Source organism: Staurois parvus, unplaced genomic scaffold (assembly GCF_062004578.1).
Source record: "Staurois parvus isolate SC_StPar_1 unplaced genomic scaffold, SC_StPar_1.0 ptg000068l, whole genome shotgun sequence".
In the NCBI taxonomy this organism is placed as follows: domain Eukaryota; kingdom Metazoa; phylum Chordata; class Amphibia; order Anura; family Ranidae; genus Staurois; species Staurois parvus.
This window is the reverse complement of record NW_028317864.1, coordinates 8,443,094-8,468,129: the sequence shown is the minus strand read 5'-3', so window position 1 is coordinate 8,468,129 and position 25,036 is coordinate 8,443,094. Positions and strand designations below refer to the sequence as shown.

Genomic DNA, 25,036 nt, shown 5'->3' with positions numbered 1-25,036 from the left:
AAACAGCATGTCTCCCTAGTAAGACACAACACAGTCAACCCTTTGATCACCCCAGATTTTAACCCCTTCCTGCCCAGTGTCATTAGTACAGTGTTAGTGCTTTTTATTAGCACTGATCACTGAGTTGGTGTCAGTGGCAGTTCCCACCCAGTGTCAGAATGCCTGCTGCAGTCCTGCTATAAATTGCTGATTACCGCCATTAATAGTATAAAAAAACAAACTTCCATTATATATATATGGCCATTTGTAGATCCTATAACTTTCTTGTAAACCAATTAATTTACATGTATTAGGATTTTTTTTTAGCAAGACATGTAGCAGAATTCATTTTTTCTAAAATTTACAAAAAAGTTTGATTTTTTTTTTTTTTTTTTTTTTTATTGGATATGTTTTATAGCAAAAAGTTAAAAATATATATATTTTTAAAATTGTTGGTCTTTTTTTGTTTTTATAGTGCAAAAAAATAAAAAACGCAGAGGTGATCAACTACCACTGAAAGAAAGCTCTATTTGTGGGGACAAGAAGGACATAAATTTTATTTATGTGCAGCGTTGCATGACTGCGCAAATATCAGTTAAAATAATGCAGCGCCGTATTGCAAAAAATGGACTGGTTGGGGGGGGTTAAATGCTCTGGAGGGCAAGTGGTTAAAAGGTTGAAAAAAAGACACGGGTCCAGCAAGTTCAATCTATGTGTGTGTAGGTGGTGGACAAAAGGCAATTCCTTAGAGAGGCCTCCTATCATGCATCCCAATGATTGACATCCTCTCTGCAGAAATCAATAGGATTGCACGCAGGACCAGCCAAATAGCTTGCAGCCACATCTGCGCAGTGGGCCATGGAGCGTGGATCTGGCATGAGTGTGAATGAATGAGACTTTGGAAATGTTATTTATTTAAATAGATTCTTTCACCAACCTAAAAAAGATACAGGTTAAGAAAAATAAAAATTATATACAGTATATATTATGCTTTACTTGCAGCATTTTTTCTTTCCACAAATTTATGCTTTATTCACATGTAATGTTTCCTTGAACTTCCTAGTGACTACTCTATTCCCTAGAACAGCCCTTTCCCTCCTTGTCAAAGGGCCTCTCTCCTTCTGAAAGTGTGTAATTACTATGTAGCTGTCAGGAGTGAAGGGTAATACTAAAGAGTGGGGTTGATTTACTAAAACTGGAGAGGGCAAAATCTGGTGTAGCACTGCATAGAAACCGGCTTCCAGGTTTTTGTTTTTTTTGGTCAAAGCTTAGTGTTACTAAACCCAGGAATCTACATACACTATATCTGGTCTCCCACAGTACACACAACATGAAAATTCAATTATTTTAGTAAATATATACTGCTGATGAGAAATGTATTTAGCAGTCATGTGACTTTCTATCAGTGTCGAGCTGAGCACTGGTTAAAACTTGTAGGAGGAGTTTTCATTCTGCTCTGACTGTCCTATCAAGCTGCCTAACCCCTGACCCTCTGACTGAACAGTGCTGATTGGCCCTGTGCTGATCACATGCACCCTCCCAAATGGAAAAAAAAAAACCTCTCTAGCCATACAGACTAAACTGAGCATGTGCAGAGTGACTCCTAGAGCTCTGTACTATCAGCAGATAGAGTGGGGACATTAGAAGAAGGGGATGATCAGAGAAGATGGGATCAAACAGCTTTTTTACATAATGCAGAGGATTAACCCCTTAGGTTCCACAGTGAGTATAACAAGCATGCTTTACTGTAGACTTATTTTACTGTTGTGGGTTTAGTAACACTTTAACTAAACAAGCTGAAGTTAGAAGCTGATTGGCTATCATGAACAGCTGCACCAGAATTTGCACACTCTAGCTTTAGTAAATCAACCCCCGGTGTCTCTTAAAGCAGAATTCCAATTTTGTGTAGATTTAGACAATCAGACTGAAGTACAAGGAGCTATCTTGCTATTGCACCACTGGGTGCTGTTCAAATGTGTCACTACTGCTGGTTTTCACTGGGGATAGGATTAATGCTGAAGGACAGAACACTGACCTGATCAGCTGAGTGGAGTGTCCTGTCGCACTCTGTACTCTCTTGCCCACCATTCAGTGTAGGGGAAGCATCCCGTTGCTGCTCTTCCTTTACAAGCACTACATGGAACTCTGGTCTATTCCTAAAATGATCTGATGAGCTCTGGCTGCCTGACCTTTATCAGCACCAGCTGCTTGGGTTTGTGAGTACCTGAAGCCTAGTTGCAGTACTGCTACCCAGACACAACAGGTACACCGATGGGCAGTCCTGCTGCTATAGGTGACCCAAGCCCATACCCCCTATCTGTGCTAGGGGTGCCAACTGTGTATACTCTAAGACAGGCATGTCCAAAGTCCGGCCCGCGGGCCATTTACAGCCCGGGGGTCGGTTTAATACAGCCCTCCCTGCTCTGTGTAATGTGGCCCTCCCACGGCCCTCCCTTCTATGGCAGACAGTCTTCTGCTTGTGAGCAGAGGGCAGTGCGCATGCCTGACTGCGGCGCGTTCTCCCTGGTCTGTGTAAATGCGGCTGTCGCACAGCCCTCCCTTCTGTGGCAGACAATCTTCTGCTTGAGAGCAGTGCGCATGCGTGACTGCGCCGTGCTGGGAGCGACAGAGGGCGGTGACGTCAGGGCCGGGCTTCCAGCGTGAAGTGTGTTTCTCTTCCCCTCCCGGCTGCCGAGCAGAGACTTCAGCTCCAGCTACCTTTTTCACCCTTCACTTTAGTGCAGGTAAGTTTTTTTTTAAATTTATTTTCAATACATTGGGAAAACTCAGCTGTCAGTTGATCTTAATGTTATGAAATGAAAAGTATGTCGTTTGCAATTAACTTGGCATAAAATAATTTATTTGCATTTAATTGTAATGGTTCAAAGAATGTTCGGAAAAATGTTCGGCCCTCCACCATGTTCACTTCATCCAATCTGGCCCTCTTTGAAAAAAGTTTGGACACCCCTGCTCTAAGAGAACCAACATCTGCAATCTGATGCCCTTATAGTTATAGGATCCGAATCATCTGAGTCTCCTTCATCAGGGTCTTCAGGATTTTGGGGCCAGATTTACCCAATTCCTTTCAGAAACAGGCTGTACTCCCTCTCCAATGCAATCACTGATCTTCCCTGAGCTTTAGAAAAGGCTGAGATAAATCATTGCTGTGTTGATATCTGACTCAGGTTCAGAATCCCAACAGCCTATTTCTGAAGAGACTGTGATGGGGCACTGTTGCCTCCTGCTGTCACTTTAGAAGTAAAAGGGGTTGTTTCAGACCTTATTGATGCGCAGTGCATACTACCTTGCAATTGGAGAATCAGCCTGCGGTCTCTAGCCTACACTTGATATTGTGATTAGGGATGCCATGGGAGGCCAGAGCATACTCCAACATCAATTTTAGGATGTCTAGGTAGAGGACGGCTGAATTCCACCCTTATACTTTGTCTACTTCTGTAATAGGTGCCCCTGTGCTACTGAGTACCTCCCTCTGCTTGACCACTAGCTCCAGCCCATGTGTTAACTCTTAACAGATATTTAACCCCTTCTCCTCCATGTGTAGGATTTTGGGATGCCGCTCTGAAGGTGGGTTCCCCTACTCTACTTCTTTCATCCCCCTTTCTTTTGTCATGATTTTGGGTTTTGAGCAGGCCAGCCAACCTGTTGCTTTGGACCAAGCAGTCACTGGCATAATACTTAACCTCTAGGCAACTGCAATACAACCCCAATTCCAAAAATGTTGGGATACTGTATGAAATCTACATAAAAACAGAATGCAATAATTTGAAAATCTCATATCAAATTTTTAAACTGAGAAAATGTACCATTTTTAAAAAATACGATTTTGAAATTGATGGTAGCAACACATCTTACAAATGTTGGGACAGGGCCATATTTACCATGGTATAGCATCCCCTCTTAACAGTTTGTAAATGTTTGAGAACTGAGACCAGTTCCTGGAGTTTTTTGGGAGAGGAATGTTGTCCTGTCTTGCCTGATAACTGCTCAACAGTCTTGGGTCTTCTTTGCGTATTTTTAGTTTGAAGATGTGTCTCATATTTTCAATTGGTGAATGGCCTAGAAGGCAGGCAGGCCGGCCATGTAAGCACCTGAACTTTTCTACTAGCCATGCAATTACCATAGAAGCAGTGTGTGCTTTAGCATTGTCCTGCTGAAATGTGCATTAAAAAAAAAGCGCCTGGATGAGAATATATGCTGCTCTAAAACTTGAATATACAGTTCTTTCAGCACTGATGGTGCTTTTCCAGATATGCAAGCTGCCCATTCCACATGAACTAATGCACCCCCATACCATTGGAGATACAGACTTTTGAACTGAGCTCTGATAACAAGCCAGAATATTTCTCTCCTCTTTAGTTTGGAGGCTGCAGCACCCATGGTTGCCAAAAAGAATGTCATACTTCGATTTGTCTAACCATAGAACAGTTTTCCACTTTGCAAGAGACCATTTTAAACGAGCTTTGGCCCAGAGAAGATGGAAGAGTTTCTGGATCATGTTCAGATATTGTTTTGCATGATAGAGCTTTAACTTGCATTCTTGGATAGCAGTGCGAACTGTATTCAGACAATGAATTGGAAGTATTCCTGAGCCCATGCACAGAGATTTCTCAAGATTCTTAGAACCTTTGGATGATATGTACTGTAGATGATGACATCTAAAGTCTTTGCAATTTTACATTGAGGAACATTATTCTGAGATAGTTTCCTCCAACGTTGGTAGAATCCTGTCTTGGGCAGGTTTCCTGCTTTGGACTCCATTGGCCACCATCTAGGTGATGTGTTTTTCCCTTTGGGAAACAGTGGGAAAATTCCCTGTGACAAGGTAGGTAGTCTGGTCCTAATGCTGGATGATGCTGAGAATATTAGCCTGGCTTTCACTATCTCCCTTTTAAAGACGATGCTTTTGGAATCCGTTTTTATCAACTGGTAACCTCAACATTGAGAGGAAAGGTGTACAACTTAGGTGCACCGCAAAACCTATAATGCAGGTGGAGATCATCCCTGGACCTAGGCTTCCCTGAAGTATCAACAGGTGAAATACAGAAAACTAGTTTCTTGCTCTAGGTACTCTCTCCTAGGGATAGAGTATGTCTAGAAGTTTTTCTAGGACCGGTCTACAGCGGTTTAGGTCCTCCTCTTTTGGCTGATCCGTAGCCTCTTGAGGAAGACCTCCAGATGCCTTTCCTTGTTTCGCCCATAGTCAGGCAAATGCTCTTGATAGTACTGCTAGAACAGCTATTGATACCTCCCTGGATCTGGGGGGATAAGGAACCTCCTAGACACATGGATTGTGGTCAGGGATAGGCAGGCTCAGCAGGATTTTTCTGAAGGGCCCCAGGAACACCTCTGTATGTTTACAGATGTGTTATCCTCATCCTCTATTTTGTTCGAGTGGTTCTGGGGTTGTGGACGTGCATCCCATTTATCCTACCCCTTCATTTTGATTTTGCAGGATCAAACCTTCGATTTATTAAACAGTCTGAGGAATCACTTCATACCCCTTTATGGGCTGTGTTTTTTTTTTTTTTTCTTTGTTTATTTTCTTTGTGCTGATTCTAAAAATTCTTTGGTATATTTTGGTTGTTTGACTGGGCAATCTCTTAAATCGAGTTTCCATCTCCTTGATCCTAGGGGTTAATTTGTAAGGCCTTTTGAGCCTTACCAGGTAGACTAGCTGGTTTTTCCCATCTAGTCCTGTTTTTTTTTTTTTTTTTGTCCTATGTTCTCTCTTGGGGCCTGTTGCTTCTAAGGGTTCTCCTAGAAGTTTTCTGTTGGCCTGCCTCTGGCCATTCTCTGTCTGTCCGAGCCTTCCTTACCCTGAAGTAAAGGGTTAGGTTTTTCTGCTGTTACCCAAACGCTACACCACTTGGACATAGTGGGGTTTATTTACTAAAGCTGGAGAGTCCAAAATCGGACTCCCTTCTGCATAGAAACCAATCAGCTTCTAACCTCAGCTTGTTCAATGAAGCTTTGGCAATGAAACCTGGAAGCTGATTAGTTTCTATGCAGAAGTGAGTCTGATTTTGGACTCTCCAGCTTTAGTAAATAAACCCCAGTGTGTCTGTCTGTATTTCCCCTTAGGGACCTGGACCAGTAAGCATTTCTATTTTGTTGATCACATTAGGTTTTGATCTAGTTATTTACTAAATCTAGTTTATTTTTATAACACACTGTTCTGCTTGTTCGGTGGCAGTTGGTTGGACCTCTCGCTTTGCCGATTGTGTCCCACTGCTACTTTAGGTAGCAGTTTTCCCCATTATTAGGAATCCTGTGCCCTTGTTGGGAGCTTAGGTTGAGCCTAGGAGCTCATTCCTTTGTCGTGGTAATTTCCATATTTTGTTGTCCCTCTTTCATTTAGCTTGCATTCAGGCATTGATTCCTTAAGATACTCTTTGTAGTATGATCACTACACTTGTTGGTTCTCCTAATGGCTACTGCCAACCTCTCATTTGGACTGCTTTTGGACATCTAACATCCTTATGTTCCTAAATGAACAATAAGGCCCCTTTCACATGAAGGGTGTAATAAAAACTGACAGGCGGACCCAATTGGGCCCTCAATTCACTCCTACGGACCGGGGGTGTAAATGGACTTGTGTCCATTTACACCTGCCTGCCTCTCACCTGATCTGGTTTACTAAAAAAAAAAAAAAAAAATCTGCCCCCCTCTGTCTAGGCAGATCCGTTTGGATGGCAGTCGGCGGTAAAACGGACAAAGTTTACACCCAACCTCCCATATAGCAGAGCAGGCTCTGTCCGTGTCTGCTCTGCAAAAAAACTGAGCAGACACATACCTGTCATCCGCTGGCTCTGCTCCGATCAGAATAAAGATATCTATAAATTTTATTTTTTTTTCTATTGAGGGATATGCATCCAGCCCTTCTGTATTAACTCTTGGAGGCTTGCTAACAAAAGTCAAGTATAGTATTTGGAGATAGGGTTAAACATGGGCTGGCTTAATGTTTAGTGTTTGCCTATGTCCCAAACTCCTGTAGGCAACAGTATAACCTAATGGTTTAGAAATTCCAAAAATCCCTGTGTACCTCAATGGGCATCAAGAAAAAAACCTATACAGCAAGTAGTTTTCTTTATTGTCCATTGAAAGACACAGCTTGAGGATGATTAAGCAAGCTATGGGTTATACTTCCACCTACAGGGGAAAAGGACACTAAGCACATGTTGGCCAGAACCCTTGAGGTAACCCCTTCCACCTGCTTAGTTTCACTTTGTAGCAGAGAACAGGGACATCCTTGCTCCCATGGATACTTTTTTTGACTGAATAAAAAAAAAAATTTACACTATCAACAGCTACAGGTAGGTATGGATAATGGAAATCCTTTTCAGTTAGACAATGAGCTCAGTTCATACCAGCGTTCTTTTGTCACGGCCATCTGCAGGACCGTCAATCTGGGAAAGTGGAAATATGGCCCTGAACCCTCAATATTGTCCAATTGATGTTGATATCCAGTAATATTGTAATGATATTGGTGGAAGTGATCTGGTTACTAGCATGCAGCTCTTATACCCAGTGGATCTTCACTTTCCTTGTTTGCAGCAGAGTACAAGAAGAAGCATTGAAATGCCACACTACTATTCAATAATTCAGATCCCATTTTATTCCAGTAAGGGTCAGAGACAAGCCAAGGAGTGGTCAATGCCTGTCAGGGGCCCAAAAGAACCCACTTCCCTTGCAAAAGGAAAAAAATAGGTATAAAGATTGGACCTTGAATAGCCTGTGATGCATCCATGGTGGGTGTACAAACCTGTCAGGCTACAGTGTTAGAATTAGGGTGGCTGGTCAGGTGTGGTAAAAATGGAACTCAGCCCCGTTTAAGAGGCCTTACAAAGACTTCCTCTCCCTGACATTGCTAGCCCATAAGATTGCATATGGTCACGAGGGTTTTTGAGTTATCAGTTTGTCCTAACTGAGCCTAATTTTGGTCTGACATAAAGTGTTTTTTTTTTTTTTTTTTTTTTGTTAAGGCCAAGGACCTCCTTTTTACCCAAAGTGGTCTCTGGCTTTCATCTTAATGAGGATATTGTGTTACCTTATTTATGTCTGACAACTGTTCACCCCAAGGAGATACTGTATGTCTCCATTTTCTGGATGTGGTAAGGTCTATCAGAGTTTACCTCTTTGTCACTGCTTCTTTTATATAGACAGATTCCCTACTTCCTATTCCAGAAAGTTCTAAAATATGTGCTCTGGCTTCCAGATCCAGTATTTCTAAGTGCATTTGACAGGTTGTTCTGCAAATCTTTCTTGGGCTTTTTGTCATTAGGTCTATGTGCCTCAGATCTATTAGGCTGTGACTTGGTCTTCTGAATTGGTTTTTAAAGTTTTATAGGGTCAATACATCTGCCTTGGTATATGTTAGTTTGGGTCAAAAGGTTCTGCAAGCAGCGTTCTTTAATTTTTTTTTAGTCAAGGCATGTTTTAAAATGCTCCACAATCTTGAGGCACACCATTCTAATATGTAAAATACAGAGAAGGATACTGTACAGGTACCTGATATCCTCTTTATCACCAGCTGATGTCATTGATTGTTATGAGGTCAGCTGCTAAAAGGTCTTATGGTGCACAATGAAGACCTGGCTTGTATACAATCCTGGGGCAATTTTTAGAAATTTTGCCAATGCAAACCCTCGAGAAAACTGAAGGCATCCCAGGGTGCCTGGGCACCATGGTTGAAAAAGGCTGATTTAAAGCATAACTCCATGTTTACTACCAAGAAGGTCCAAATTAACTTATTTCCTTAACTAATAAAAAGCACCAACTGTCAGTGCTCCATAAAATGTTATGTAGAGTCAGCCACATACAGTATACAGAGCTGTGTTTGGCAAGGAAATAGGGATTTCCCATCTGTTGCCAGAACAAAATTGAGTCAGGCTGAGTGCTACTCAGCTATTCACAGGAAGTCTTGTATTTTTTCAATGAATACAAAGCTTCCTCTGATTGACTGAGGTGGAGATCAAGACCTAAGCTGCCTGCCTCTCCACCTCAATTAATCAGAGAAAGCCTTGTACTTATTGATAAAATACAAGACTTCCTGTGAGTGGCTGAGCAGCACTTAGCATGACTTGACAGGAAGAATTTGTACCACTGTTGGAACACAGCTGTATACTTGTATGTAGTGGAAGTTAGATACTGCACTGACAACAGGTGCATCTGTTAGTAAATGAATTAGTTTGAGCCAGCTTGGTCCAAATGAATTGAAAGTAAACCTGGAGTTAGGCTTTAATGCCCTTGGTTTCACTTTTGTTTTGGTTGCCTTTATTTTGGTGTGCCTGCCTCTCACTTTTGGATGTCCCAAGGTTGCTTTTATTATACTCAACAAGAAATACTTGGTCCATTCATGGACACAGCTCCCTCTCCTCAAATGTTCTCTTTGGTCTGCTTGCTACTAAGCATCTGTAAGATGGGAAGCGTCATAGCCTCAAGGGGGCTGACCTTTGTTTTGTTTTTCTTAATGTGCCTAGTGTCCATTGAATGTATTGGTGGCAATTTAACCTTAAGTTGCTTAATTATCAAGTTGTGTTCCTAAATGGACTTCAAGAAAAAAATGTTCTACCTGATAATGTAAAAAAATAAAATACTGTATGTGCCCTCAAATTAGATAACAGCGAGTCAAATTTTAATTTGACCAGTAGACTCATATCATTGAGGCCACTCATTGGGTTGGACCTAACACAGGGGTGAGAACCCTTCTCTAGCTCTGAGCACATCTCAAGTTCTTTATTGTACTCATTGTCCAGCTAACCAGAGAAACAAAAGCTGCTATTGCAGACTTTGACCACAAACAACTATGCATAATGATTTCCCTGATAGAGCTTGGGGAAGTACTTGGTACTTCTGGATATGGGGGCGCTCAAGCCCATTCTCTGGCCCAAGGCTGTCCTATGGCAAGACAAAAGCCCTTCGATCTGTGTAAGCTCCAACCAGGTATAGGGGGTGTTTAAACAGGACCTAGCCTTGTTCCAGTGGGACAGAAAGGGAAGTATAAAGGTTATGGTGGTCACCAGCACCATGACAAACACTACCACATCTAATCTCAAGTGTCAAACCCTACTGCTCTAAAACAATGTTATAACCATTAATTTTTAATATGCAACTTGTGTGTCTCCTCAGAACATTGTACAATATCTAGGAATCAATTCTTATCCATACAGGTTTATTAGAAATATGGTTAGCAAATGTTGGAAAAATTCCATTAGTCACAGTTACAGAAGTAAACATCATCATTAACATATTAAGAACTCACAATTAGACTGGTAAGACACTTATAGGTATTCAATAATCATATGGGTGCAGTCAAGTCTAGATGGATTCATTAAACTACAGTTAATAACTTTTTTTTTATAGAAGTGGTACATTCAGAATGAATAAAAACAGGTGTAGAAATTGTCTGTGTACAAAGTTAGTACTTTTCCTAAAGAGACCAAGGCAGTAGACCATTCATTGCCACAAAAACCTTCCCATAAGAATATATGTGCATTTAATGCATGTTATTTACACTTAAAAACCTCCTTTGTATAAACATCTAAAAGACCTGAGACTGCTGCTGGGACCACCATTTGGATGTGATGTCAGCAGACTCAGAGCTGATAATCAAGCGAAACTCTACAGCCCCTGGCTGGTAAATGAAAGGTTATGTCGGGAGGGGAAGAAAAGTTGGGCCAGCACAGATAGTAATTAGACAATCCTAGAAGGGCTATGACATGCAAGAAGGGGAGGGGGCTGTGCTAAGTAAGTGATTCTCCTGGAGTTCAGAGGCACATTGCAAGTGAATAAAACAAATATGGAAAAGTAAATATTTTAAATGTTGTTCTGTGCTTTTACCTACAATTTTTGTTTACAGGGTCTTTTAAAAAAGTGAGGAACCCAATCTGGTCTAAACTGCCTTTTTTTTTAATTTATGGGAATTTAGAGTAGTTGTAAAGGCTCAGCTTTTTTTCTTAAAAGTAATAAACATGTTATACTTACCTGCTCTGTGCAATGGTTTGCACAGAGTGGCACTGAACCTCCTCTCCTGGAGTCCTCACATTGCTCCTCCTCTTCTGTGTCCACCCTCATAGAAAATTAATCCTTATATTATCTACTTTTAGAGAGCGAAAACCTCACCTTTGACACCTTCAAATTGGCCAATGAATATGAAGAACATCATCACAAGGAGACTGCAAAGTGTAGAAAGGGACAGAGCAATGTTTGATCAAAGTAGCTGGTTAAGTTTTGCTTAATAAGAGCACAATGGGTATCATGGATTTCTTGGTGCTATACAAGTAGGTAAACACACAGAAGGATGCCTATAGGAAGGCAAAGGAGCTTTCATAGAAAAAGCATTTATAACAAATAGACCCTAAATCCTGTTATATCAGGATAGAAAGGGACTTCTTTTTTTTTTACCAGCAAAACACTATCCCCCAATGCACATATTTAGACAGTGGGTTTGCAAAGATTAACTCAAAGGCAGCTTGTTTGCAAAGGGAAACTATATTAGTTGTTTTAGGTCAAATTTGTTGAAGTTTTGAACTGTTGGACTTTTACTCTCTATATCCAATCTTGGTTTTACAAAAAGTAATGAAATTCCCATAGCACTAGGGTTAGCTAAAGAAACAGCTTTGCAGCTTCCTTTATCTGACTGAAACCTCCTACTGAGCTCTCTGATGAGAGGAGTCACTGCTGTGACTGATGAATCACTCAAGTTCTGTAAACAAAGGGCTTCTGTCAGCACAGCTGACAGTTGGAATAGCTGATTGTTTGAAAAGGAGACAAGGGCTCCACCTACTGGCCAGACAGGAGACAGCATACCTCTTTACAGTTAAGGCTGTTGCTGCAGATGAGCGGATTGGCAAGTTTCCAAGCGTGACACTGCCAGAGATCAGCAGCAGGGCGACAAATGTACAGCATTTCACTTTAATCATAAACAGAGCTCCGTACAGTATAGAGGAGTGAAAAGGGGGGGTCTGATTGTCTTGGCCCTCACAATAGCCAATCAGATCCCTTGCTTTAGTGGGAGAAACTTGTTAACAGATAGGTTCACCTTTTAGAAAAAAAAATAATAATGAACATTTTTTGCAGGTAATAAAGATGTGCATTTATTATTTTTGCCTGTAGGAGCCTAAAAAACATTGCACCAGTGATCAGCAGATTGCTGGTGCCATGCAGGTCTTCTGCAGATCTGTCAGTATAGCTGCTAGCTTGTACTCCTTCTGTTTCACCATGCTGCTCAGCAGATGACTACATAATCAGTTGTGAGTAATAGTGCACGTCTGACAGCACTTATGAACAGAGACAGCTTGCGGGCTGGAATCTCCTCCTCTAACAACATCTGCAGTCCTGCCATGTTCCAACTTTGTTTTTGAGTGTATAAGGAAGAAACCGACAACTGAGTCCAGGCCAGCTTGCCAGCTATCCTGGGGAGAGACTAGAATACTAGCTGTGAGCTGCGTTATTGTGAATGATGGTGCATGCTGTAGACGAGCAGCTTCATTCACATCAACACAAGCCAACATAAATTGGGTTTCAGCCTGGGGTGGAGCTGACAGCACATACGAACATATGCAAGGATGTCTTTAATGGCACAATGCAGCCACAGACCAGGACAGGACAGAGTGCTCATGTACTTGAACCCCTGGAGGATTAAACCATGATTTTACCATACTGGTGATATGTCTTCCTTTAGGCTGAACTCCAGGCAAATTTCTACATACATATGACAATTGTTTTACCTGCCACAGCATTAGATTTGTGCTCAGATAGTGTTGTGCTAGGGACACCTGTGTCAGACAACAAAGCCAGGACAGTGACTTGATTTTTCCTCTACTATAATTAAGTCAGCATGGTCACAACCTGCCCCCATCCTATGATTGGACAATAAAGTATAAACAGTACATTGAGGAGTATAGTTCTTTGCTTTTTCCTCCCATGAGTATGTTCCAGATGTGCAAAGCAAAAAAGGCCAGATTGGTGCTGTTTGGTGGATTTCGCAAGGCTGAACTAAATTATTTCTAAAGTAACAACAGTGCTGGAGTTAGGGCACATAGCGGTATATATATGCCCCCCTAGTCAAATGACATATTAGCCTTTAGAAGTTGACAGTTTATGGGGGGGGGGGGGGGGGGGGTTAAATCCTGTAACAGACTCAGGCTATATGAGCAGATTCAGCTTCTGGCTAAGATTCAAGAGCCCCAACAGAGATAAAGATTGATTTGAAGACAAACATAGGTACTTGTTAGCACCAAAAGTGTAAAACACTTTAAGGCAAGTAGAGTAGAATGTACATATTACTTATCTGTATTCAGGATTTAAATACCTTATTTAATGTATAGTTTGTACAGCAGTCATATTTATTCAATACAAATGAAGGATTTGCCCCCTCTTGTTAGTGTTGCACAATGTCTGTGCCTCTCAATATATGTCTTGCCAGTCAAGTCTAATGGATTAAAAACAATAGATTATGTAGTTGAGAGTTTCTCTCAGCAGCTGTTGAGAAGGCAGGCTAAGAAAATGTAGTAATATACAGATCACCAATAGGGTCAACAAATCTATATATTCAATACAATAACATATGAAGCATGTAAAAATGTGAAGCATATTTGAAAAAGGTAAACGTTGCAATGGTAATTAAAATATGTGCTTACTGATAAAATATTTCCCTTTAAAAATGACCTTCTACATGCCCTCCCAAAGCAAAACTCCTATACAAAGACTTTGCAGTCATATAAAATATCACCGTTGTAGTGAATTATTTTCAAGCAATCTAATCTGTGAGAATATGAGTACGACATGATACATGATCACACAAATTAAAATTCAAAGTGAATAGATGAACTTTGTTCATTTAAAGGCACATTCCACTAAGTGGCAATGATCTCATAACTCACTACATTTCTGGTGGATTTATATGATTAGATCTGCTGTCCAATGCACACATCATCTGCCTATTGAAGGCAACCTATCACCTCCTTGTTGAAGAAAAAAAAAAAAGACATTTTTGGAAACTGGTGCCTGTATCCCTCGCCTTTGGTGACACAACTAAAAAGGAGTACAGTTTTGTTCTCAACAACTAATGAAAATACTTTCTTGTGCCCTAGGACGACAGCTTTAACCTGACTGGCTGCCAAAATAAACTTTGATGCAAACTAATTTTAATCAAAAGTTGCTGTATTAGGATGCCTAATGCTGGCCATGTTGATTTTTGATGTGGTTGACCATTTGTTCCAATTGTTTGTTTTGATCAGGTGTCAAAATCAACCATTTGACACAACACAAACAATATATTACCCTGCATCATTCTTATCCCCAAGTGTTAAAAGCTTAGTGGAAAAATAAATCAAAAGTGATAATTTTAGAAAAAAAAAAGCGCTCCATATGATTGGCTTGAAAAAAAAAAAAAAAATCAGATTTGTCTAAACATCTGTTCTCTTAGCTTTGAACTGGCAAAATTAGTAAAGAGAGATTAAAAACATAATGCAAAATTATTATCAGTTACTAGGTTTGATTAGAATTTTTAAATATTAACAGACATTGTTACTTTAACAATTCAAGGAAAGTGACAGTGTCTGTGTAAAGGGGACCCCCCAAGCTACTGCTGCTTACCTCACCAGTAAACCCCTCCACTTCCTCCTCCTTTGCAGGAAGCACCAGTGGTGGATAACAGATGCTGAGTGAAGCGATGATGTCACTTCTGTCACGTGACAGTGTTAGGGCCTAGTGATTAGTTGCTAGACCCAAGAAGTCACATGGGAGGGGACCGCATGCGCAGGGTAGTTTCACAGGCCGAGGCATTGAAAAGAGTCCTGGCAAGGCAGGATCAGTTGTCGAATGGCCTCTTCCCACAGTCACTATTACCTGACTGGGCAAAGTGACAGGGTCTCTTTAAACATTTGAATCAATAGACTTATGGCTAGGGCTTACTAAGTAAACAGATTACATATTTAGCTTCAAATTGACTTTAGAACAGTGTTGTAACTAATCAGACTTCCTGAAATGAAATCAGATAAATCCTGATTGTCTGTTATGGGTTTGTTGCTCTGTTAAACAACCAGCATGCTGGTTATCTTTATGTGGTGTTCACACAATATATATTTTAGTGCAAGTAAACAATCTTTGTACCTGTCATATCTGGGTAAACAAACTGAATCAGACCTTAGGCAGGCCATGGACGGGCCATTAATCGGCCGATAAATGAAAAATCGGTCAGACCCGTTGCTGATGCTGCCACCCATGTGGTGATTTTCCAGCATGACTGATAAAAATAAATGAGGAGATCTGCGAAAAACGGCCAACGGGCTGGCCCCACTAACGGTGTGATTATCGGCCAATTATTCATGCGGAAGAAAATTAGGCCGATAAACAACCCGTCTATGGCTTGCATAAGTGTAGCTTTCCTTAGATGTGCTGGCATTTTCTATAAATGAACATTAAAATCAAAACTGATTTTTTTTAGATCTGCATGATTGTTTTCATTTTCAGAATTAAATGTTGTTCGTGAAACTTGAATTGATCTTTCCAATACTTCCATGGTTGTGTGGGTCATCCAGAGTAGAAGAGTCATGGCATTTAGTCCACACAGGTACTGGTGGTTCCAGCAAGGAGAGCCCAAGCTTGCACATATATGGTTAATGGACCATAAAATCCATTCAGAGTCTCTTGCTCAGGGTAAAGCCTGCCTCATCCGGTTACAACTTGGATTTAGGAGAGTGATGGATCAGCTGCCGTATATCCAACAGAGCCTTCTCCAAATAGTGAGCCATCCTGGCTGCATTGGTGTCTGCACAGCTGTTAAATGCAGACACTGCAAAGTTGATATGATCTTCCATTGGGTTGTAGCAAACGCCATATCCATCCGGTACCACCGGGCCAAAGCACATGACACAGTCAGTCTTAGCGGGCACCTACATGCAAGATCAAAAATGATTTATATGGCTTATTAGGAAATACACATAAAATACAAGAGATGCTTCAGATGTTTTATACCTGGCTGGTAGAGAGATTAAAATGCATCGCAATGGCATACGATGTGTCCATGAAGATTTCAGGAATGCTAACCAAATCTTCAATAGCTTGAAGTTTCAGTCCCAGTAAATGGCGGTCTATGGCTTTACCTGTGATGGCCTGTAAAGAGAAGAAGAGAAAAGAGCTCAAAACTAATTTAAAGGGTTAGTTCATCTTTTCAGCAAAAATTAACTAACACTCTATACTCTCCCCATCCCCAGTCCCCATGAAACTTACCTCTCTGGGTGAAAAGCTGTCAGTCCTCGTGCAGTGAGTGTAGCATTCTGGGGATTTAAAAACTCCGCTCTTCTCCCTTAATCTTTCTGCAGAGATGTTGGGACAGATCAAAGCGATTCTGATTAGTCAGCAATGGCACAAAGATTCTCTCTGGCCTGTCCCAGAAGCCCAGCAGAAAGAAGGGGAGAAGAGCTGAGATTTTAAATCCTTGAAATGCTACATTGGCGACATAGGGACTAACAGCTGATTACCTTTGGAGGGGGGAAGGTGTAGGGTGTGTGTTCACTGTTTGTTTTTTGTGAATTTACACTTTTTGTATCATGCAGGTTGGCACTGTTGCCTTGTACCACTGCGATCCCATCAGGGACACTGCCTGGACTTAGGCTGGGCATTGCTTGAATTTTGCCAAATTCCTTCCTGCTAAAGTGATCAGAATTCCACCCAGCCTCAGATATACAGTGTTTTCCCATGTTTAAATGCCCATATGCTAATGTGCTGTGTGTAAACCTTTCAGAGAGATTACAGTAATCTCCATGACAATGCCTTCTTTTGCTTTTTTCCTCCAGAAGGACAGAGCCATCTATGTTCAGATCAGCCTATGTAAATCGGCCGATAATCACGCCGTTAGTGGGGCCAGCCCATCGGCCGTTTTTCGCAGATCTCCTCATTTATTTTTATCGGTCATGCTGGAAAATCACCACATGGCACCCGATGGCAGCATCGGGTCCGACCGATTTTTCATTTATCGGCTGATCTACAAGTTCAGGGTCAGCAATAATAAGAAAAGAGCTTTTATTAAATATAAAAAGGAAGGAACGCTATCATAATTTAAACAATAAAAAGATCATAACAGAATATGTAAAAAGGAAATCAAGGTCACAAACATTGAAAACGAACCACAGATTGCAAAAGATAGCAGGACAAACCCCCAAAAATTCTTCAAATATATTCATAGTAAAAAAGGTCAGGTCTGAGCATGTAGGCCCTTTACAAAAAAATCTAGAGTGGGTGACTGGGGACAAAGAGAAGGCAAATATATTAAATGGTCTTTTATCCTGCTGTATACCTGGCTGTGGGGTCTCTATACAGAAATCGCTTTATACGAAAGAAAGATCGTTTTTATGAAAGATCGTTTTGCTTCAATAAAATGCGGGTTAATATCTGCTAAAATGTGAGTGGTCTGGAAAAATTCTTTTAAGATTGGAAATCATTACAGTATCACACTATGGTCTTTTCTTCTTCCTGATTTTCTCTGGGGGATTCGGTGAGAAGAGTAACCAGAGGAGGTGTCCATATCCTAGAGGAGGCAATATTTGGAGGTCATATACAAAGTAAAGGGGGTCCAGGAGCCCTTAATATCCCTGAAAGGCGTTTGACTCACCATTATCTGGTGAGTGCGGTTAATGTTGGTTTTTGCACTGGTGGATGGTGGAGGTATCACTGGCACGGAAGAATCCAATGAAAATATTATATAAAAAAAATTTTTTCACAGGGCTGTTTTTTTGGATTTTGTCACTGGACTTATTATATTTTTTTATAAATTTTTTTAATATATTAATTTATATTTTTGTGTCACAGTGTATTTTAAGTTTGTGATATTTAGTAATTATTATTTATGGGTTGGGTGATGCAATTTATTGTTTTGTGGGTTTTGCGCTGGTATAAGTTGATATAAATATATTAAATCCCTTCTTCAGCTCTGTGTATACAAAGGAGCATGGGGGAGCTCTTGTCCATAATGGGCATGGTATTGACACAGCTCCAGATGATCCACTTTGGCTCACAATTGATATGATCCAAAAATATTTAGACAGAATAAAGGTGAATAAAGCACCTGGACCGAATGGCATACATGAGCTCTGTCATTTCAAAGCCATTGTTTCAAATTTTTAGGGACTCTTTAATGACTGGCATAGTACTACTGGATTAGTGGAAGGCCAATGTGCTGCCAATATTTAAAAAGGGATCAAAATCTTTACTAAGTAATTCTAGACCTGTTAGTTTAACTTCTATAGTTGGCAAGATACTGGCAAGTTTCATAAAAGACCACATAGATGAGTTCTTGCTGGAAAAAAAAATATTTAAACAAACAGCACGATTCATGGAAGACAGAAGCTGTTAAACAAATCTGATTTCTTTTTATGAGGAGGTGAGCAAAACCTTGGACAGAGAGGTGGCGGTGGACGTGGTATACATGGATTTTGCAAAAGCGTTTGACACAGTTCCCTATACACGGCTTATGTGTAAGGTAAAGTCTACGGGCTTGGAAAAATCTGTATGGAAATGGATAGAAAACTGGCTAAAAGATCGTATTCAAAGATATAAAAAAAAAGAATTGGTACTGTACTTAAAAAGTCAAAAATTATATTAGTGAATGTGTCCTTTTTAAAATGACACTATAATTACGATTTTGGTACAAAGCACTGCAGAACAAAACAAAAAATTATTTTAGCACAGAATACTAACACACACAGACACACACACCATAGAATATGCAAAGTTGCATCAAAGTCACACCGCATAATTGCACTGTAAATCGCATCGAAGTCGCAATGCAGTAGTGTGAACCAAACCTTACTGACATATGCAGGTCAAAGTTTATGCATTTGATCTGCAGATGAATGAAAAAGAGTAAATATAATAGTAACATTGATACTTTGTACCTCTGTTCTGAAAATTGTTGAGAGATATTGGTCAGTTTGCTTCTACAGCTGCTCTATTTACACAGCAACTTCTAGCTATCGTTCTGACAGCCAGCAATTGACAGCTAGAAGGGTAGAAAGGCAGGACATATTACACATGTCCTGTACTTGGTAAAGTTTTTTTTTTTTTGCTGTCTGTGTGCTATTGGGGAGATTTTCCCACAACAGAATGTGTGGAAATCTACCCAAAGCAAGGGGAATTCCATGCATAGAAAGATTTCCCCTCAACTCCTGTTGCAGTGACAACCATTTTGGATTTCCTATCACTTTCGGTCCAGGTGGGAACTGTAAAGTTTTAAGTTTTCTTATCCTTTTACCCATTGTCACAATGACAGAAAGTAATAAGGTTGGATCACCCCTGGAGGATACAGGTTTAAACAAAACAAAATAAAAACCACACACACTACACACGTGCTCCTACCCCTCACCACTCTATCCCAAAAATAAAAAATCATTTTTTTTTCTATAGATACACTTTACACTTGTACTGAAAGGAATATATAGGCTGCCATTGCTGAAGTTTACATCCTGCATCCTAAACACATCATTGGATAAAACAAACAAATGAAACCAGCGCTCAAATCCTCATGCAGACCAAAGAGAATTCTGATTGCCAAACGAGGAGGTGCTGCCCTTCAAAGATTGGGAAATCTGGACACTGGTGAACAAAAGCAGACAAAGGCGCACTCTCAACGTGCACTACTGTGGTTGACCACGTATTTATTGTGTAGACAAATAAATATATACTCACAAACCAAAGGAAATTAAAAGCAATTTGGTAGTCCGCAAACACAGTCAATAATGCTGTGCCCTTGATAAGGATGAACTGACGCGTTTCAGGAGACGTACCCCCTTCCTCAGAGCTAAAAAAAGTTGTTGTTTTTTAGCTCTGAGGAAGGGGGTACGTCTCCCGAAACGCGTCAGCTCATCCCTATCAAGGGCACAGCATTATTGACTGTCTTTGCGGACTACCAAATTGCTTTTAATCTCTTTTGGTTTATGAGTATATATTTATTTGTCTACAAAATAAATACGTGGTCAACCACGGTAATGCACGATGAGAGTGCACCCTTGTCTGCTTTTGTACATCATTGGATAAACTTGTCTTAAGCAGGCCATAGATGGATCGAAATTCATTCAGTTCAGCAGAGACCAGCCAAATTTTGATCCATGTGGTTGTACAGAGAGCAATCTCTCAATCAAATTCTGTACAGCCAGCATGTTGGAAATTTTTTGCTTGATCAGTGCTGCTGACTATAGCTGGCAGTGCTGATGAGTGTATTCTGATGACAAGAAAGCCTCCATGCTGCCAGAAGGGATTCTCCTACCTGCCTCGAATGTCTGGATGGGGGAATCATTTAATTTTCTGTCATTCAATCCGCTCCAAAATGAAAATGAATTATGTGGCCTACATTAACTTCCATGCCAATCAAACTGGTAGTTTTAGTGCTGTCACTGCTGACCTCCTTTTGAAAATGCTAAATCGCCTATCTCTTTACTTTACTACACTCTACGTCATGAACCTGGGACAAGTAAGCAACCAGTGAAGGCAGAATAAAGTTAGAATTCCTGATTTGTATGCTTGTTCCAGGCAAGTGACTCCGAAAACATGAACAACGTGACAGCCTGGAAACTAGCATATTAGATGGCTACTAGCAATCATAGCCTATGCATTTGTCTCAGTAGACCAGGCATGTCCAAAGTCCGGCCCGCGGGCCATTTACGGCCCGGGGGTCGGTTTAATACGGCCCTCCAACAGCCCTCCCTGCTCTGTGTAATGTGGCCCTCCCTTCTATGGCAGACAGTCTTCTGCTTGAGAGCAGAGGGCAGTGCGCATGCCTGACTGCGGCGCGTTCTCCCTGGTCTGTGTAAATGCGGCTGTCGCACGGCCCTCCCTTCTGTGGCAGACAGTCTTCTTCTTGAGAGCAGTGCGCATGCGTGACTGCGCCGCGCTGGGAGTGACAGAGGGCGGTGACGTCAGGGCCGGGCTTCCAGCGTGAAGTGTGTTTCTCTTCCCCTCCCGGCTGCCGAGCAGAGACTTCAGCTCCAGCTACCTTTTTCACCCTTCACATTAGTGCAGGTAAGTTTTTTTTTAAATTTATTTTCAATACATTGTGAAAACTCAGCTGTCAGTTGATCTTAATGTTATGAAATCAAAAGTATGTCGTTTGCAATTAACTTGGCATAAAATAATTTATTTGCATTTAATTGTAATGGTTCAAAGAATGTTCGGAAAAATGTTCGGTCCTCCACCATGTTCACTTCATCCAATCTGGCCCTCTTTGAAAAAAGTTTGGACACCCCTGCAGTAGACTTTAATATCATCCTACATGACTCTACAGAACTGTGATGTCACTTTGTATGTGATAATTACACTTTAATCATACCATGTCTGTGTAGACTCGATGAGCTTGCACTGCTTTTCTCAGCAGATCCACTTTTTCTTGGTTCTAAGGATTGAGAAAGAAAACAAAACCCACACTGAATAACTACTCACAAGCCTCCAATAAAAACTACCGTATTTTCCGGCGTATAAGACGACTTTTCAACCCCTGAAAATCTTCTGAAAAGTCGGGGGTCGTCTTATACGCCGGTGTCAGGGCGGCACTTTTTCGAGGGGCGGTGCTGCGCCGCCCCCCCTCCTCCTCCAACGGACACAAAGTACAGGGGTGGACAGAGGGGCTGCTGTACCTTACCTGGCTCCGGTCCGACGACGATCCGGTCCAGGAAGCGCGGCTGCTCCTTCTTTCAGTTCGGCCGCTCGATGGTCACGCGGCCGCTCGGCTCCGCCTCCTCACCGGTGATTGGGCGCCAGCATTGGAAAGGCACACAGGCGACCAATCACCGGCAAGGAAGCGGAGCCGGGCGGCCCCGCGAAAATCGAGCGGCCGCACTGGAAGAAGGAGCAGCCGCTCCTCTCCCCCACTGACACTAACGATGGGGCACTATTCCTCCTCCCCCACTGACACCAACGATGAGGCACTGTTCTCCCCACTGATACCAATGATGGGGCACTATTCCTCCTCCCCACTGACACCAATGATGGGGCACTATTCTTCCCCCACTGACACCAACAATGGGGCACTATTCTTCCCCCACTGATACCAATGATGGGGCACTATTCCTCCCACTGATACCAACGATGGGGCACTATTCCTCCCACTGACTAATGATGGGGCACTATTCCTCACACACTGACACTAATGATGGGGCACCATCATTGGTGTCAGTGGGAAGAATAGTGTCCCATCATTGGTATCAGTGGGAGGAATAGTGCCCCATCATTGGTGTCAGTGGGAGGAATAGTGCCCCATCATTGGTGTCAGTGGATGAAATAGTGCCCCATCATTGGTGTCAGTGGATGAAATAGTGCCCCATCATTGGTGTCAGTGGGAGGAGTAGTGCCTCATCATTGGTGTCAGTGGGAGGAATAGCACCCCATCATTGGAATACCATACTGAAATACCATACCATATTGAAATTAAATCTGATGTTTTTTCATTTTTATTTGGTGTGCGTTGGAAGAGGGGTAGTCTTATACGGCGAGTATAGCTCAAACCCTATATTTTAACAGGAAAAGTAGGGGGTCGTCTTATACGCCCAGTCGTCTTATACGCCCAGTCGTCTTATACGCCGGAAAATACGGTAATTAAATTACAGGTTTTTTCTATTACTGTAACACCAATTTATTTATTTTTTTTAAAAGGGAACACCAAAAATATTAATCATAGATTTAAGTTAAGCACTGAATGTACAGCACGTCATACGTTAGAACTATGACAATGACACCCATTGGATAAGAAGCTATACAGTAGTAAAAAACTATCTGCAATGTTAGACTGCTTATTTGACAATTAAAGAGCAGTAACATATTAAACTCTGGTCATTCCTGTTCTATTCTCTACTTTAAACATGTTCTCTATTAAGCTGACAAGTACTGTAATAAACCCAAAACCAAAAATGTAACATATTGCAGCTTACCAATCAGTAGATGTGGTGGCTGCATTAGTTTTTCTTTTTTTTTTGTTTAGGCTTTTTTCCCCATTTTCACCTGGTGACATAAATGGCCCCATTGTGGATGGAGGTCTAACAGAGAAACATTTGGACAACAACATGTAATCTGGGGGGGTGGGGTGGAGTGTTAAATGAGCTAGCAGATTTAGAACAAATTGAAGTCAGACTCCAGCTAATACTTTATACTTCTTTTTTTTTTTCTTTTGGGAGAAATATTTTACATAAATAAAAACACTGTAAGCACCCCATGTCGGTGGTAAGTGGATTGTCTCATCCCTCTGACTGCTACATCTGCAGGACAGTTGGTTCTGTTCAAAAGCAACAGACTTACTGGCAGGATCATGAGATGAAAATAAATGGAAAAAGCCTAAAAAAGAAAACTAATACACCCATCACATCTAAGAATTGGTAAGCTGCAATATAATAAATGTTTGATTTTGGGTTAATACCACTTTAAAGCCGGGTCTTGATTGGTTAAGAGTGCTGGTACTCTCTCCCTGCCCGAGTACTGCTATGCAGGGGAGTATAGGAGGCTCATAAAGACTGATCCAGGTACATCAATTTTAATTATACACAGCTGAATGAAGTCACATTTTTAAAATTTGCCTGGAGTTCCACTTTATGGATGTATGATGTCACCTGTTTCTCAGAATCCTCCATGCCTTGGACAAATTCTAGAGACTGAATCGAAGCAGATCGAATAGTATCTGTCCTCCCCAAGCGGAACATCCGAAGTGATGCACTCTCATAGGTGGCACAGGCCCTCCCGTACATCCTTAAAGATAAAGTATAGTGCATTCTCAGTGAGATTATAGTGCATTCCTATTTTCGCACTGTTAACTTTACTGTAAATACATTTTTTATGACTTTCACATTTCTACAGGCTTGTTCTTCAGTGGTTTGTTAAGACTGGTACTTACAATGAGAAAATAGGATGGAAAAAAATGCTTTCATGGCGATTGTCCAATAATCTGATCGTTCATACACAGCATTTGAGAGCTGATCACGACCAAAGAGACAAGCACCAAACTTTTTTTCGTATGATAACAGAACAAACGATTTTCATGTAATTAGTATAGTATTTGTAAAAAAAATAAATAAAAAAACTGAGTGGCCAAGATCGCGCATGCTCAGAAACAAAAGTATACATTACAATACAATAAATACATTACATCACTTCTAAAGTTGTATTCGGTCTTAAGAGAATTTTCATGTTTGTAATCTTAGTGATTACACTAAGTTTAATAGTGGAGTTTGCATGTTCTCTCTGTGCCTGTGTGGGTTTCCTCCGGGTAGTCCGGTTTCCTCCCACACTCCAAAGACATGCTGGTAGGTTAATTGGATCCTGTCTAAATTATTATTTATTATTATTATACAGTATTTATAAAGTGCCAATAGTTCACTCAGCGCTGTACATTACAAAGGGGGACAGAACATGTGACAGAACAATACCAATACAATGCAAAACATGAGGGGATTGAGGGCCCTGCTCTTTCGAGCTTACAATCTAGAAGGGATGGGATAGTGGTACAGGAGGAGATAGCTGTAGGGGATGGAGTGGTAGGAAGAGTGGAGGAGGTCAGCAAGTTAGCAGGGGGTGAGGTAGGCTTCCCTGAAGAGATGGGTTTTCAGGGTGCGCCTAAAGGAGAGGAGAGTAGGTGATAATCTGATGGGTTGGGGAAGGGAGTTCCAGAGGATGGGTGACACCCTGGAGAAGTCCTGGAGGCGGGCATGGGAGGAGGAGACCAGGGAACTAGAGAGAAGGAGGTCTTGTGAGGAGCGGAGTGTGCGTGCTGGGCGGTACTTGGATATTAGGTCAGTATGTAGTTCGGGGCAGTATGGTGGACAGCTTTGTACGTCAGTGTTAGGATTTTAAATTTGATCCGTTGCGCAATCGGAAGCCAGTGGAGGGATTGGCAGAGGGGGGTGGCGGAAATGGAGCGGTTGGAAAGATGAATGAGTCTGGCAGCCGTATTCAGGATGGACTGAAGCGGGGATAGCCAGCGGCGAGGCAGGCCAGTGAGGAGGGAGTTGCAGTAGTCGAGTCGTGATATGATGAGGGAGTGGATGAGCTGTTTAGTGGTTTC

General features: G+C 41.4%; 1 protein-coding gene across 1 annotated transcript in view; it reads right to left on the bottom strand.

Moving 5' to 3' along the window:
• Positions 1-10,150: 10,150 nt before the first annotated feature.
• The window catches only part of CRAT (carnitine O-acetyltransferase), a 71,116-nt gene continuing 56,230 nt past the window's right edge, over positions 10,151-25,036 (bottom strand). Inside the window, exons 11-14 of the mRNA XM_089669087.1 lie at positions 23,589-23,724; positions 21,323-21,385; positions 15,979-16,116; positions 10,151-15,896 (exon numbers count right to left, since the gene is read on the bottom strand). Coding sequence (XP_089525213.1) covers positions 15,681-15,896; positions 15,979-16,116; positions 21,323-21,385; positions 23,589-23,724 — 553 coding nt within the window. The 3' untranslated portion in view covers positions 10,151-15,680. The remainder of the gene's footprint in view (positions 15,897-15,978; positions 16,117-21,322; positions 21,386-23,588; positions 23,725-25,036) is intronic.